Source organism: Heterocephalus glaber, unplaced genomic scaffold, assembly GCF_053883595.1.
Source record: "Heterocephalus glaber isolate CG9 unplaced genomic scaffold, H.glaber_assembly_v1.0 deba00001564, whole genome shotgun sequence".
Classification (NCBI taxonomy): domain Eukaryota; kingdom Metazoa; phylum Chordata; class Mammalia; order Rodentia; family Bathyergidae; genus Heterocephalus; species Heterocephalus glaber.
The window spans coordinates 12,847,575-12,861,556 of NW_028258351.1; the positions used below are offsets into that span (position 1 = coordinate 12,847,575).

Sequence of the window (13,982 nt, forward strand, 5' to 3'; positions counted from 1 at the left end):
GTGGTGGGTGTCAGCATGCCTCATTTAGAGCAGTAGTCTTAGCACTGCCACTCATATATGTGCCCTGAGGTATTGCTAACCATTCAGTAAAAATTTATATTCTAAGTGTGCTCTAGCTTTGTATATATGCTGCAGGTAAGCTGATCATATAACTTATCGCCTGAGTAATTTTCTGAGAGGGAGCCCTTAATAATTATACTGAGACAATAGCCATACACTAGGATTGTCCAGGCTAAACCAGAGTGGATGGTGAGGCACATGAGAAAACCATTTATGTCCTTGGTCCACACTCTAAAGGATACATATGACCATATTCTTTTTTTTTTTGTACCGTGGATCAAACCTGGGACCTTGCGCTTGCAAGGCAGGTGGCGGAACCACTGAGCTAAATCCCTGGCCTCTCTGTCTTAATCTTATATGAATTTTTCACAGTGAGACATGGTCACTCTTGCCCTCATTCAAACACTTTTGTTTGGCTTCTGTAACATTATAGTCCTTGGAGTCCTTGGTTTTGTCTCATATGGCTAGTGGTTTTATCTCTTGCATTTTTGCTTTCTCCTTTTCTTTTAGACTTCTGAATGTTGAACCCCCAAGAGCTCATCCCTGGCCCTCTTCTCTTTCCTGGAATATGGGATGTATTTAGTACATGCTTGTTGGATGAGTGAATGAGTGAAGGAGTGAATGAAATGCTATCTGATGTGACTGGCACTCTAACTGCCAAAGAATTCAGAGCACTGGTTCAGCTGTAGGTCTTTTTCAGTCATAGGACCATGGAGTACATGTGTTTTGCACATGTGTAGCTTTAGCACCCTCCAGGCTCCCCTCCTATGGTTGCATCTCCTCACAGAAGATACTGTAGGTTGTAATACTTTTAATGTGTAATGTCCATCTCGGTAGGTTTTTATTTCCATAGAAACATTTAACTCACTGTTAGCTTCAAGTGTAACTTTCTGATTTCATATCCTTAGTTTTCAAGTAACACACTATAAGTGTCATTAAGAATTGCCACAGTTCTGGAGTCCTTATACACAAGTCCTGGTTTTCTTTTCTTTTCTTTTTTTGAGGGGGGTTGTTTTTGGGTTTTTTTGACACAGCCTTTCAGAATTTCCAATTCAGAGCTCCCCTACAGCTGACTTAGAGCACCTCTGTCTCTTTACAGACTTTGAAGGTTACTGTGCACTTGCACAGTCCACACACGTATACACACGGGTGTGCATGTTCTGTTTATTGTCAACAATAACATGTATAGTGATCACCAAGACAGAGAGAAACAGTTGTTTTTAAATTAAAACTTTATGGTAACAAAAAAACCACAAAAAACAAAAAAAACCCAACTTTACGATGTAGATTGGTAAGCATCCTATTTGCCTATATCTGAATGCTGGATTCTATTTCTCTACTAGTTTGGTACAATAAAATTGTCAATTTAAGTACAGTGAATCAAAAGAGCTTTATGATAATTATCTTCTGAAGCTGGAATTGATTTTAGTGTAATGACTGGTGTTGTCTTGTATGACTTCTTGTTTTTCATTTATTTCTCTTAACTCTAGGCACTTGAAGAGGCCCAGAAAGCTATTCAGCAACTCTTTGGCAAAATCAAAGATATCAAAGACAAAGCAGACAAATCAGAGCAAATGGTGAGTTTAGGTTTCTTCCTTACTTTTTGAACCAAAAAAGGAAGTCACCTTCTCACTCAGTCATAGTAATTAATGGACTTTTTCCTCCCACTTCCTGCCAACCACAATCATCCACATCTCTCAGGCAAGCCTCTGTGGGTATGTTCCAGATTGATTCAAGGGGAGCTGCTAGACAAGGGTGACTCATAATCCCTGCTGCCCTACATTTGTAGTCCTTTTTTTTTAAATAGGAAAAGTTTGCTTTTTTTCCCAAAAAGACTTTCCTAGTCATTTTGGATGCCTTCCTCTAGCATTTGTTTATATCATGTATTTCTCAATTAAGATAACATGACATGTAATTTGGTAGCACACACAGGCCCTGGGTCTGGGTGGTAGGATCTACCCTGACTATGTTACATGCATATATATATATTTTTTTTTTTACTACATGCGTATGGTTTTGATTAAGTTTTCACTTTACAAATTTGTGGCCCCTGGGGATATTTTCAGTAGGCCACCCTGCTGACCAGGAATCCAGCATTCACCACTGTTACTCCATGGGAGGCCCTGGGATGTGCTAGCTCCTAAGCTGAAATTCTAGGTAATGTAATGCTTCCAGTTTCTTCAACTATAAAATAAGAATGTTGGGCTGGGGATTTAGCTCAGTGGTTCTGCCACCTGCCTCGCAAGCGCAAGGACCCGAGTTCGATTCCCAGTACCAAAAAAATATATAAATATATAAATAAATAAATAAATAAATAAATAAATGAAATAAGAATGTTAGCATCTACCTCATGGGTTCTTGTGGGAACTGAATGTATACGGAGTACTGAGCAAAGTACTAGGGATTTAGATTTGTAGTCATTCCCCAAGGATGCCCAGCATTCAGCACCAGCCAAGCAGATGGTGGGTGATTATCAAGTGATGCTGTCAGATGTGACTTTTGCTGGAGTTTTATTATACTCAGGTTTTTTACTCATGGTTAACTTTATTTGTTTTTTTTGTTTTGTTTTTGGTTTTTGTTTTTTTTGGTACCAGGGATCAAACTCGGGTCCTTGCGCTTACGCAGCAGGTGGTGAAACCACTGAGCTAAATCCCCAGCCCACTCATGGTTAACTTTACAGTTCTAAACTGCTATTCTGGACTACCTTTTCTCTTCCACCCTGGTGGTGGGAGTGTGCAATGACAGTTCCAAGAAGTTGCTTCTAAAGTTATTAGTTGACTTATATAAAAAAAAATTTCTTTCCAGAACAGTGTTTGTTTAAGGGGAGAGGAAGCAGTGAGTTGAGATCTGGTGTTTGTTGAGCTCTTTCAATGGACCAAGCGGGGTGCCAGATCCTTCGCCCTCCTGATGACCCTATGGACTAAGTTTTAGTATCATTATTTTTATGATTATCTATTATCTATTTTTATAGATGAGGAAACTGAGAGTTGGTGAGACTGAGAAACTTAGTCTATGACACAGAGTTGGTAATTGGTGGAGCTGGGATTCAGCCTGAGATCTGTCTGAATCCAAATCCACAATATCATCTTCAATTATTTGTTATTGGTTTGGTTGGTTGGTTAGTTTTTTTGTTTTTTGGTACTGGGGATCACAACCTTGCGCTTGAGAGGCAGACACGATGCCACTGAGCTAAATCCCTGGCCCTGGTTGGTTGGTTTTTGATGCCCATGTATAACAGTTAAAGTAAATTAACTATGGGTAATCTGTTTTGTAGAATAGTCTGCTCTTGTAGAACATAGTACCTCTTCCACACTCTACCATTAAAGGTTTTGTTTTGGGAATAGCTAGTAGTTCAGTTTGTCTAGTGCAGCACAGGATATGAGATGAGAATGATGGGAGAGCTGGGAAATGAAAATATCAGTGAACTGGTGCAGAGCAGTGAGGGACTGTGTGAGGGATAGAGTAGAGGGGCAAGATCTTGAGATACAGTAGAGGAAAAGTATTCAAGATTTGGCTGATGAATGAGAAGAAGCGTAGATGACTGTGACTTTAAACATAATGGCAAAAGCTCTAATGTTGGGACTGAAGGTATTGAATCAGAAAGAGGCACAGGGATTTTTCCGTAGGAAATAGGATGATGATTTAATTGTTGGAAATGGATGACCAGATTATGGAGCCAAACTTCTGTTTCTAGTCTCTTATGTCACTTCTGATCTTTTTTTAAACTCTAACCTCAATTATTCAACAAAGTAGTGGTGGATTCTTAACTTTTTTTTTTTTTAATGAAAATAGAAGTAGTTAGATGGCCTGAGGGTTATGACTGAAGGTAGGCTTGATAGGGCATTCTGAGAAAGAGAATTTTCACTGCTAAGATCCAAGACAAGCTTGCAGGTTTGTGGGCATAGAATGGAGCTGTGCCAGTCATAGTCTTTATTTAACCCAATGTCATCAGACTCTGAAAAATCAGGTCATGTCAGCTAACTCCCTATTGGATTTTGCACTTTAATGGTAGATGCATGTATAGTGTCTAGAATATTTGGGCCTAGTGTCCAGGGTACTTTCTTCTAGTTGTTACAGAACCTGGAAAACCAAACTATTAGAGTTTCTTGATCATTATAGACTCAGGATAGTGGAAGAGTTCACCTAAAGAATATCACTAACGGGCCAGGGATTTAGCTCAGTGGCGCTGTGCCTGCTTCACAAGCGCAAGGTCCTGAGTTTGATCCCTGGTACCAGAAAAAAAAAAATATCAGTAAAGTTGCAGGGATTTTCCAACTTCTCTATTGAATCCATTTTTCCAGTGATTGAAATATAGCTGCATTCCTAGATGGACTTTTGTTCTCTTGGGCCTACTGGCGCAGTACTGGCAAAATTTTACTCCTCACATTACCTTCTCACTCCAAGAAGACTGTGGCTGTCCTCTTATGATATTTTATGTTAAATTTATATTACAGGGGTTACATTTTTATCTTCTTGAGATTTGAGAGAACGTTTTTTGTTTGCTAGAGGCTCAATACAATTAGCTGATTAATACTATCCATTTTGTGCTGAATCTCGTAGCATAAGTGGCAGAAGGCACACTTTTTGGACCTTATTCGAGAGGAGAGGTTCTCACCTTGACTCCTGTACCCTGTATGCTCACTACTACATTGCTATTTGGATCATTCCATTGAGAGTGGGAAATAAAAGTTCATTTATTTCTCACAACCAAGGATTTTGTAACCTTGGATAAAGTTTGAAGAAATGTGAAATTAAACATAAAGGGGCTGATTGAAAATTGTTGATTTTACATTGTGAGAATGTGTGTGTTTTCTCCAAGGGTTAATCTGAGGCTTTTTTCTTGCTTTATGTGCATTATTTTCTTGTGGAGTTACTTACAAGAAAGATATGTATCATTCTTATCCTTGCACCTTTCTCCCCTGTTATTTTTCAATATTTAGGTTAAGGAAATCACCCGTGACATTAAGCAGCTAGATCATGCCAAACGCCACCTGACCACCTCCATCACAACACTGAACCATCTGCACATGCTAGCAGGTGGCGTCGATTCCCTCGAGTAAGCAATGTAAATTTGGGGTTTGGGGCTCATAGGAAGAAAATCCATTGCATAAAGATAATAGCTCCATAACTATTTCTCAGCCAGCCTTACCATCCTGCCCCACTTTCAGTAGATTGGCTGTTAAGTATGTAGTTACCATCTCTGTATTGTCCTCTCTGTTGTTCAAAACTTAAAAATGTGAGGTGCAGGTGATCCAAGGAGGACCCAGAAAACACATGAGAATGATTCCAAGAATATGGGTCATTTGTGGGTGGTAGACCTGGACCATTAAGGCAGACAAGGTGAGTCAGACCAAGGATTACTCCCTACAGCCTCAGCCTTGACAAGTTTTCTGCTTCTATTGGGCTGAGTTGCACTGTCACAGAACAGACCATTTAGAAACAGATCTTTGATACATCATTCAACCCAACTTTTTAAAAAACCTATTTTTTCAAAGATAGTTGCTTCTTGTTGGCTGTTAAAGAGAATGATACCTGAGCACATCAGAAGAGGCATTAAAAGAAGGAGCTGGTTATTTACTACAAAGAAGCAAATCACTAACATTTCCAGTTCACCTCTGTGTTCTGTTTTAGGCTAAAAATTCCCCTTGGCCCAGCCTCAGTGTAGTTTCAGATGTGGACAGAGAGAATCTTCACAGAAAAGTAAATTCAATAGCGAAAGTCTTGGGGTAGTGGGAGCAGGAGAATGTATCGAAGGAAAGAGGAGGAGGAGCAGACTCCTTCCTGAGCTCTCCTGGGTGTAGGCTGGGTGTCAGGGGATCCCTGGTCCATTCCTCTACAGGAAGTGATCAGGTGGGGCAGCAGGCCAGTGGAAGTGGAACTGCAGCCTCCTTATCCTTCCTCTAGGCGATCAGTGTTAGCAGGCCTGATTGCAATGTAACACCTTGGCTTGAACTTGATCTCGTCTTTTCAAATGCCTTTGAAGGGAAGTTATAAATTATACACTTACTGTAAAAGCTCAACCATAATAGTTTGTATTTCCTTGCTATGTGTAACTGTTGATTTTATCAGCATCTTTTGTTTAAGCTTCATTAACTGTAGCACCAGGGTAAGTAGACATCTCTGATGGAGTCATTTATCATAGGATTAAAACCTTCAGATTTGACTTAACATGTAAAAATGTATATAAATGACCCTTGTTATGTCCTAGAAAATAGTTTGGTTTCCCTACATGCTACAGTTCTCAGACAGTTACATCTCTACCCCTGTTCTCTGTTGGAAGCCTGCTAATACTATTGATAGAGTTCTCTGCTAGACGAAATGGCCCCAACAACCCTGCATCCTAAAATGGCCCCTGCCTACAGGAAACGAATCACTCCAGAGAGAACAAAGACCTGCTTTTTCCCACCTCGCCCCCAGTCGTAGCCAATCATCTGCCACCACCACACTGCCCCAGCCCTTATAAACGTCACCCAGCCAACCCCTGGTTGCTGCTGTCGCCATTATTTGAGACAGCCCAGCCGCTCTGTCCCTTAATAAAAGCTCTGCTTTGGGTTTTCATGTTTCAGCTCATTTTATTTCTCTCACCTGTAATGTCCAGCCTTTCCAGATTCCTCTTCCCCACCCAGTAAGAATTCATCATTCACACATTCTTTTGTATACCTCATGGCACATAACTTATACTATACTTCTATTTAGAACTTAATTCATTCTACTTGCTATTAGATAGATGTATACCTGACCTATCAAATGATGTTGTCTTGAAGATTTGAGTCAGGTCCCCCTGCCCAGTGCACAGCACCATTCATATTTAGTCCTTGCTAGGTGTTTATTAAAGCAAGTTCATGTCTGTTTCAGAGCCTGAGTAAGTTATTCCACATCTGCATCTTTTTTTTTTTTTTTTTTTTTTTTGGTACCGGGGATTGAACTCGGGTCCTTAGCTTGCGAGGCAGGTGGTGGAACAACTGAGCTAAATCCCCGGCCCAATGCCTCTTTTGTCCTTAGTATTTTACTAGTTTTCAACTTCTTGTTTCCTTACAGAGCCATGACCAGGCGCAGACAGTATGGAGAAGTTGCTAATCTCCTTCAGGGTGTAATGAATGTTCTGGAGCACTTCCACAAGTATATAGGAATTCCACAGATCCGGCAGCTTTCTGAAAGGTAAAATGTCATTGGAGAAGATGACCTTTCCCTAAGAAGAGGTGGTGCTAGGAAGGGCTTAAGCCCTGAGCTCAGTGTGTTCATCATAGAATCTTATTGTTGGAAGCAGCCCTTGATGTTATCTGTTCTAACTCTGTGTGATGCAGGCATCCCCCTATAGTATCTTGACCCTAGCTTCTGAAGATGCCCATGTCAGGTAGTTGCTTTTGTATGTATGCACAACTCTAAACTATCTGTTATTTTCATGTAACAAATCACCACAAAACTTGTTGGCTAAAAACAATTATTTTGCTCATGAAAATTGACTCAGCTCAGTAAAGCTGTGCCTTTCTGCTCTGTGCAGCATCAACTGAGGTAGCTGTAAGTGAGGCTAGAAGAGCCCTTGGCTCAATATCCTAGCTGACACTTTAGTGCTTGCAGTCAGCTGGGAGCTCAGCCAGCTGTGGACTGGGGTCTCTTATTGACCTCCATGGGTTACTTGGGCTTCCTCATGGTCAGGTACCTAGGTTCCAAAAGACTTGACATTGGAAGTCGCATAGCATAATTTCTGCTTTAGTCACAAAGCTGCCAAGATTCAAGAAGGAAGAGTATCAAAGTAACATTGGTAAAAACAAAGCATATGGGAAGGAATGTATTGCTATGGCAATCTTTAGAAAATACATTGTCCCACTAGAACTTCAGATATGGCAAAATGGTGACTTTCTCTCTAACCTTACTCTTTCCTTCTTACCATGGTTGAGTTTTTAATCTCAGATTCAGATCCAGTGGAAAGAAAGGCAGATGCTTAGAGATTAGGAAGATGATGATTCTAAACGAAGGTTGGATGTGGTGGATTCAGTGCCTTTTCTGTTAGAAACAGCAGCAGGGAGAACACTCTGAAGGCAGAGATGGCCACAATTGACAAATCCTAATCTTTCTTATAGTAAAGAAGTGCAGGGGTGGCCTTTAGCAGCAGTTGTTTTTAGTTCTGCCTTCTTAGCAAGGTCTAGCTGATATAAACTTTTTTTCCTGTTTCTTTATTTTTAATTATATAAGTAATAAATACATACACTTTCTTTTACTTAAAAAAGTAATGCACAGGTAATACTTTAGTTCCCTTCAGCTATACCTGAAATCCCACGGGTCTTCCTAGAGGTAGTGAAACTTACCAATGTAATGGGTGTCCCCCTAGATTTTATCTAGACATTTATATAAATCTGTAGTTCTATTGTGTAATTTTATTTTGCTTAGGGTTTTTGTTTGTTTGTTTTTTTGATATAGGGTCTCTCTGTGTAGTTCAGATTGGCCTTGAATTCACTGTGTAGCCCAGGCTGGCTTCAAACTCACAGTGATGCTCCTGCCTCAGCCTCCCAAGTCTGGGATTATAGATGTGTGCCACCATGCCTGCCATTTGGTTTTATTTTTTGATTTTTTTTTTTTTGGTACTGGGGATCGAACTTGGGTCCTTGCACTTGTGAAGCAGGCGGTGGAACCACTGAGCTAAATCCCCGGCCCTGGTTTTATTTTTAATACATGCTTTCACACCATATGCTTAATTTTGAAATCTGCTTTTTGTTTTCAACCTAGTGATAAATTTTAGAGATTTTTTTCCATATAAGTTTTTATAGACTTACCTCATCCTGTGCATAGAATTTCATAATAAAACACATCACAGATTATTTAACCATTTTCAAAGCATCGGATTGTTTGTTTTTCAAATACACTCCCTTTCACACATTTGCAGATATTTCTCTAGGGTAGATTCTGGATCATAGGGTTGTGTACATTTAAAATTTTAATGACTTCTGCTCCTTTGTCCTCCAGAAATTTTTGTATATTTATAGTACCATCTCTATAGTACGTGAGTACTCATTTCTCTCTACCCTCAACAACACTTGATACTGTTTTCATTTTTATCAATTTTTTTTTTTTTTTTTTTTGGTACTGGGGATTGAACTCGGGTCCTCGCGCTTGCACAGCAGGCAGTGAAACCACTGAGCTAAATCCCCGGCCCATCATTTTTATCAATTTGATGGAAGAAAAAAATAATATCTACTTCCTTTAATTTCCATTTCCTTGGTAAGTAGTGAGATTAGTATTTTCATTACTTGATGATTAGCTCTTTATATTTTTCTCTTTTAATACCTGCTTTTATCCTTGGCCTATTTGTGTATTGAGTTGTTCATCCCTTTTCTATCTATTGATGTGTAGGAATTCTCTCTATATTAGCTATTATGGGTAAATCTTGCCTATCAAACCATGCAGATCTTTGACTAACTTTTCAATTTCTCCTATGATAATTGGTCATATTTTTTACTTTTTTTTTTTTAACTTTAAAGTTGTAACAAAATTTATTATTCTAGCCATTTTTATTTGTTTAGTACCTAGGATTGAACCCCTGGCTTTGTGAAGGCAAAGCGTGTGCTTTGCCACTCAACTACACCCCTAGTCCTGTTTTACATCTTTAAATATATAATTCGTTGGTATTAACTACATTCATGTTGTTCAAACATCACCATTATCTATTTTGAGATCTTTCTCATCATCCCAAACAGTCTAGGTATACATTAATAAGTCACCGTATTTTCCTCTCCCTTTTCCCTGGTAACCTCTGTTCTACTTTCCATCTCTGAATTTTTCTATTCTTGCTAACTCACATAAGTAGAATCAAAGAGTATTTTTCCTTTTGTGTCTGGCTTATTTCACTTAACATAGTATTTTTGAGGCTTATCCATGTATCAGAACCTCATTTTTCTCTTTAGGGCTGAAAATTCCTTGTACCTGTATACCACATTTTGTTTGTCCATTCATCTGTTGATTGATATTTCACTGTTTTCACCTTTTAGCTATTATGTGACAGAATAGGCAGATCTGTTGTTTGGTATTCATTGTTGCTACTAAAAACCTGAAGCTAATCTGAGTCTTGTTCTTTTATAAGATGATCAATTTTGTCAAGTTTTCTTTTGCTCTAGAAGCATTTGAGATTTGGGGTTGAGAAAAAGTTAGGAATTCCATTAAGAAGTGGATCTTTTTTTGTTTGTGTGTTGCTCTGCTTTTATTGTATGCTTAATCTAAAGTTTTTTGAGTTCCTTATGTCCTACAAAATTGTTTCTTATTGCTTTCTTTGAGTAGTCCCTGTGATTTGTTCTATGTTCTTTCCTTGTAAAATTCCTATTACATGAATATTGGAACTCCTAAATCTGCTATCATGTTGATATATATGCTTTCCATCTCTGTCTTTTTGGACTGTTTTCCAAAAGAGTTCCTGAACTCAGTCTTCCTTAATTTATTCTGCACTGGTGCTCATTCTGCTATTTGACCTGGCTGTTGAATTTTTCATGTAACAATCCAACTTTGTAATTTCGAGGATATCTTAACTGATTATTTTTTCATGGGTATAATGTCCACTTAAATCCTTCAGAGAATATACATTGTATATATCTAAAAGCCAGAAGTTGATTTTTCTCTTTCTCTATCCCTCTGTATATAAGGTCTTACATTTGTTGAACATGTTGAGTCTCTTTCTTGGAGTTAGCTTCTTTCGATGTTTGATGATTCTGAAAGCCCTTTTATTTTTGACATTCTTTACTAATCTGATCAGGAATATTCTTTTACTGGCACCTGTTGGTAGGGGAGTGATGGGGTGTGCTACTTGGCCAAGTGTACCACAGACTGCTCTTTGGAAGTGAAGCTGGATCTGCAGGAGCTGCCAGGTGGGTGTGCCAGGGCCTGATATTCTGATTTTGGCGGCTCCTTGATCTTCTTGGATGTTGTCAAGACTTCTGGTCACTGCTGAGGTTCTCAGACCCAAGGGCCTCCATATCCAGTACCTGACTGAGCATTCAAGGTAGAGATGCAGATGTGGATACTGACTTATACACTTCTTACCTCAAGACCTTCTCCTGCTCCTGGTATTCATCACCTTCATGGCTTTCATTTTTTTTTTTTTTTTTTGGCACTGGGAATCGAACTCAGATCCTTGCACTTGCAGGGCAGGCGGTGGAACCACTGAGCTAAATCCCCAGACCATGGCTTTCATTTTTGAGAAACATTTTTAGGCATTGATTTTCTTCTTTTCTGTTGTCCTACCAGGGAGTCCTCAGAATCTCTAGTCTATTTCTTTTCTTGCCTGGTTCTGGATTTTTATTCAGATATTTTCATCATTTTTAAGGATCTCAGGCAGGAAAGGGAAGTTACAGTGTGTGCTTAGTGTGCCATCTTATAGTGGAAATACCAAGGAACTACTAAGGAATGTCAGAATGGAGCTTGGCACACTGCTAGGGAAATCACCACCCTTTCCCTTTTCCATTCTAACCCCTTCACACTTAGAGCTGGCTGATTGCCGTATCAGACTGGGAATGTGAAACAGCCAAGAAAACTGGTGAACAAGACTTTATGAGCTGCAAGAAAGAAGTCTGGATGGTGAAGGCAGATCCCCAATCAGTGAGCAGGGAACAGGGGGAAAGCAGTGTTGCCTACACCTATTCTCATGATGATCAGACTTGATTCATTTTCCCATTCATCTACTCATTCCTTCATGCACCTAGAAGACATTTGTTATGTACTTTCTATATCCTAAGCCAGTGGTGACAAATGTGTGGTATGTGTACCACAGCAGGTGCAAAGAGCTCTGACTGTCACCACACAAGCCAGGTTGCCCCAGCAGCTGAGCATTGGACAACAGTTGTTTTTCTAAACTAAAACCTCACTATTCAGGTTTAATTGCAGTCTTCAGACTTTGCAATAAATAAATTGGTTTTGGGTTGCAGCTTAGACAATCGGTCTTTAAAAGGTTTTCCATCACTGTCCTAGGCTCTGTGCGAAGGTGGTAAAGGCACAAAAATAAGAAATAATACTCTCTGCCCTCAAGGAGTTCACTGTTTTTATAGAGAGAAGAAAGACACAAATAGAAAATTCCAGTGTAGCATAGATGCAACAAAATGATATTTGCTTACAAGGGTACATGTAATCTCAGAAGAGGAATTGATAGACTGAAGCTGGGGCTGAGGGTGGGGATCATAGAAAGGTTGTTTTTCTTAAAAGAATGGGTAGGATCTTACCACCAAGACAAGCAGTGGTGGGGGAAGAACATTATGATATTGTGATACTTTGGCTGAGTAGGTAGGTAGAGTCAGAATTTATATGCCTTGCTAAAGAATGTATTCTTTTTTTTCTGTAGTACTGAGGATTGAACCCAGAACCTTGTGAATGGTAGGCCAGTACTCTACCACTGAGCTATGTACCTTTTTTTTTTTTTCTATTTTGAAACATGATTTTGCTGAGTTGCTTACGTTGGCCTCAAACTTGGAATCCTGATGCCTCAGCCTCCTGAATAACCATGACACCTGGCTAGAATTATCTCTTTATTTTGCGGACAGTGAAAGATTTTAAGCAGAGAGGGCCATGACCTCATTTGGTTTTTTGTTTGTTTTGTTTTGTTTTGTTTTTGAGACAGGGATTTGCTATATAATTCAGGCTGACCTTGAATTCACTGTGTAGCCCAGGCCCAGGCTAGCCTCGAACTCAAAGTGATCCTCCTGACTCAGCCTCCCGAGTGCTGAGATTACAGGCCTGGGCCACCAAGCCCAGTGTATTTGTAGTTTCTAAAAGTCTGGTAGATTATATGAAGAAGAGGTGGAAATTAGGAGAATGCTATAGACTGGAAAAAATAAGAGCTCTCGAGGGCAGTGTGTTTAGGAATTAGTTGGTTACCAGTTGTTGGATGGAAGGGGTGTCATTGACAGCAGGAGTATGACAGAGCAGAATTTTATTTGTGAAAAGCAACGTAGGGGTTTGACAAAGGTGCTAAGACCATTCAATGGGGGGAAAAGACAAATAGTGCAGGATAAAATGGATATACACATGCAAAAAGACTGAAGTTGGATCCTGACCTAGCACCATATTGAAAAAAAAAACCTCAAAATGAATCCATGACTTAAATGTAGGACCTGACACTATAAAACTCTTAGAAGAGGGCTGGGGATTTAGCTCAGTGGTTCTGCCGCCTGCCTTGCAAGCGCAAGGACCCGAGTTCAATCCCCAGTACAAAAAAAAAAAAAAAACTCTTAGAAGAAAACATAATCTTTAGAAATCTTTACAACATTGATTTGATAATGACTTTTTGAATGTGACACCAAAGGCATAAGCAACACAAGAAAAAATGAATAAATTGGAGTGATAGGGATTAATATCCAGAAAATAAATAAATAAATAAATAATATATATATATATATATATATATATATAGCTCCTAAAACTCACAACAAAAAATAGCCCAATTCAAAAATGAGCAAATGGTATGAATAAACATTTCTCCAAAGAAGATATACAGATGGCCAGTAAGCAGTCAAGATCACTCATCATTAGGGAGGTGCAAATCAGGCTACAGTGAGATACCACCTTACATTTGTTAGGATGGCTACAACTTAACAATAACAACAAAGTATTGACAAGAACATGGAGAAATTGGAATCCTGTGCACTATGGGTAGGAATGTAAAATAGCCATTATGGAAAACAATATGGCAGTTTCTAAAAACTTAAAAATAGAGTTAGCATATGATCCAGTAACTCCACTTGTGTGTATATACCCTAAAGATTGAAAGTGTATCTCAGCATAGGGCCAGGGATTTAGCTCAGTGGTTTCACCGCCTGCTGCGCAAGCTCAAGGACCCAAGTTCAATCCCCAGTACCAAAAAAAAAAAAAATAGGTGTATCTCAGCATATCTAAGAGATATTAACATTTCTATGTACCCTTTATGTAAAATGGCATATTGTTTGCATACA

The 13,982-nt window shown here is 39.2% G+C and overlaps 1 protein-coding gene across 4 annotated transcripts in view; it reads left to right on the forward strand.

Moving 5' to 3' along the window:
* Vps53 (VPS53 subunit of GARP complex) overlaps positions 1-13,982 on the forward strand; it is a 161,195-nt gene that overhangs the window by 41,201 nt on the left and 106,012 nt on the right. For 3 of the 4 annotated variants that reach the window (XM_004857106.4, XM_021238039.2, XM_087191586.1), the window contains 3 exons: positions 1,551-1,637; positions 5,001-5,116; positions 7,099-7,218. In XM_004857106.4, coding sequence (XP_004857163.1) covers positions 1,551-1,637; positions 5,001-5,116; positions 7,099-7,218 — 323 coding nt within the window. Of the gene's footprint in view, positions 1-1,550; positions 1,638-2,125; positions 2,218-5,000; positions 5,117-7,098; positions 7,219-13,982 lie in introns of those variants that run through there. The other variant, XM_087191587.1, reaches the window with a different exon arrangement.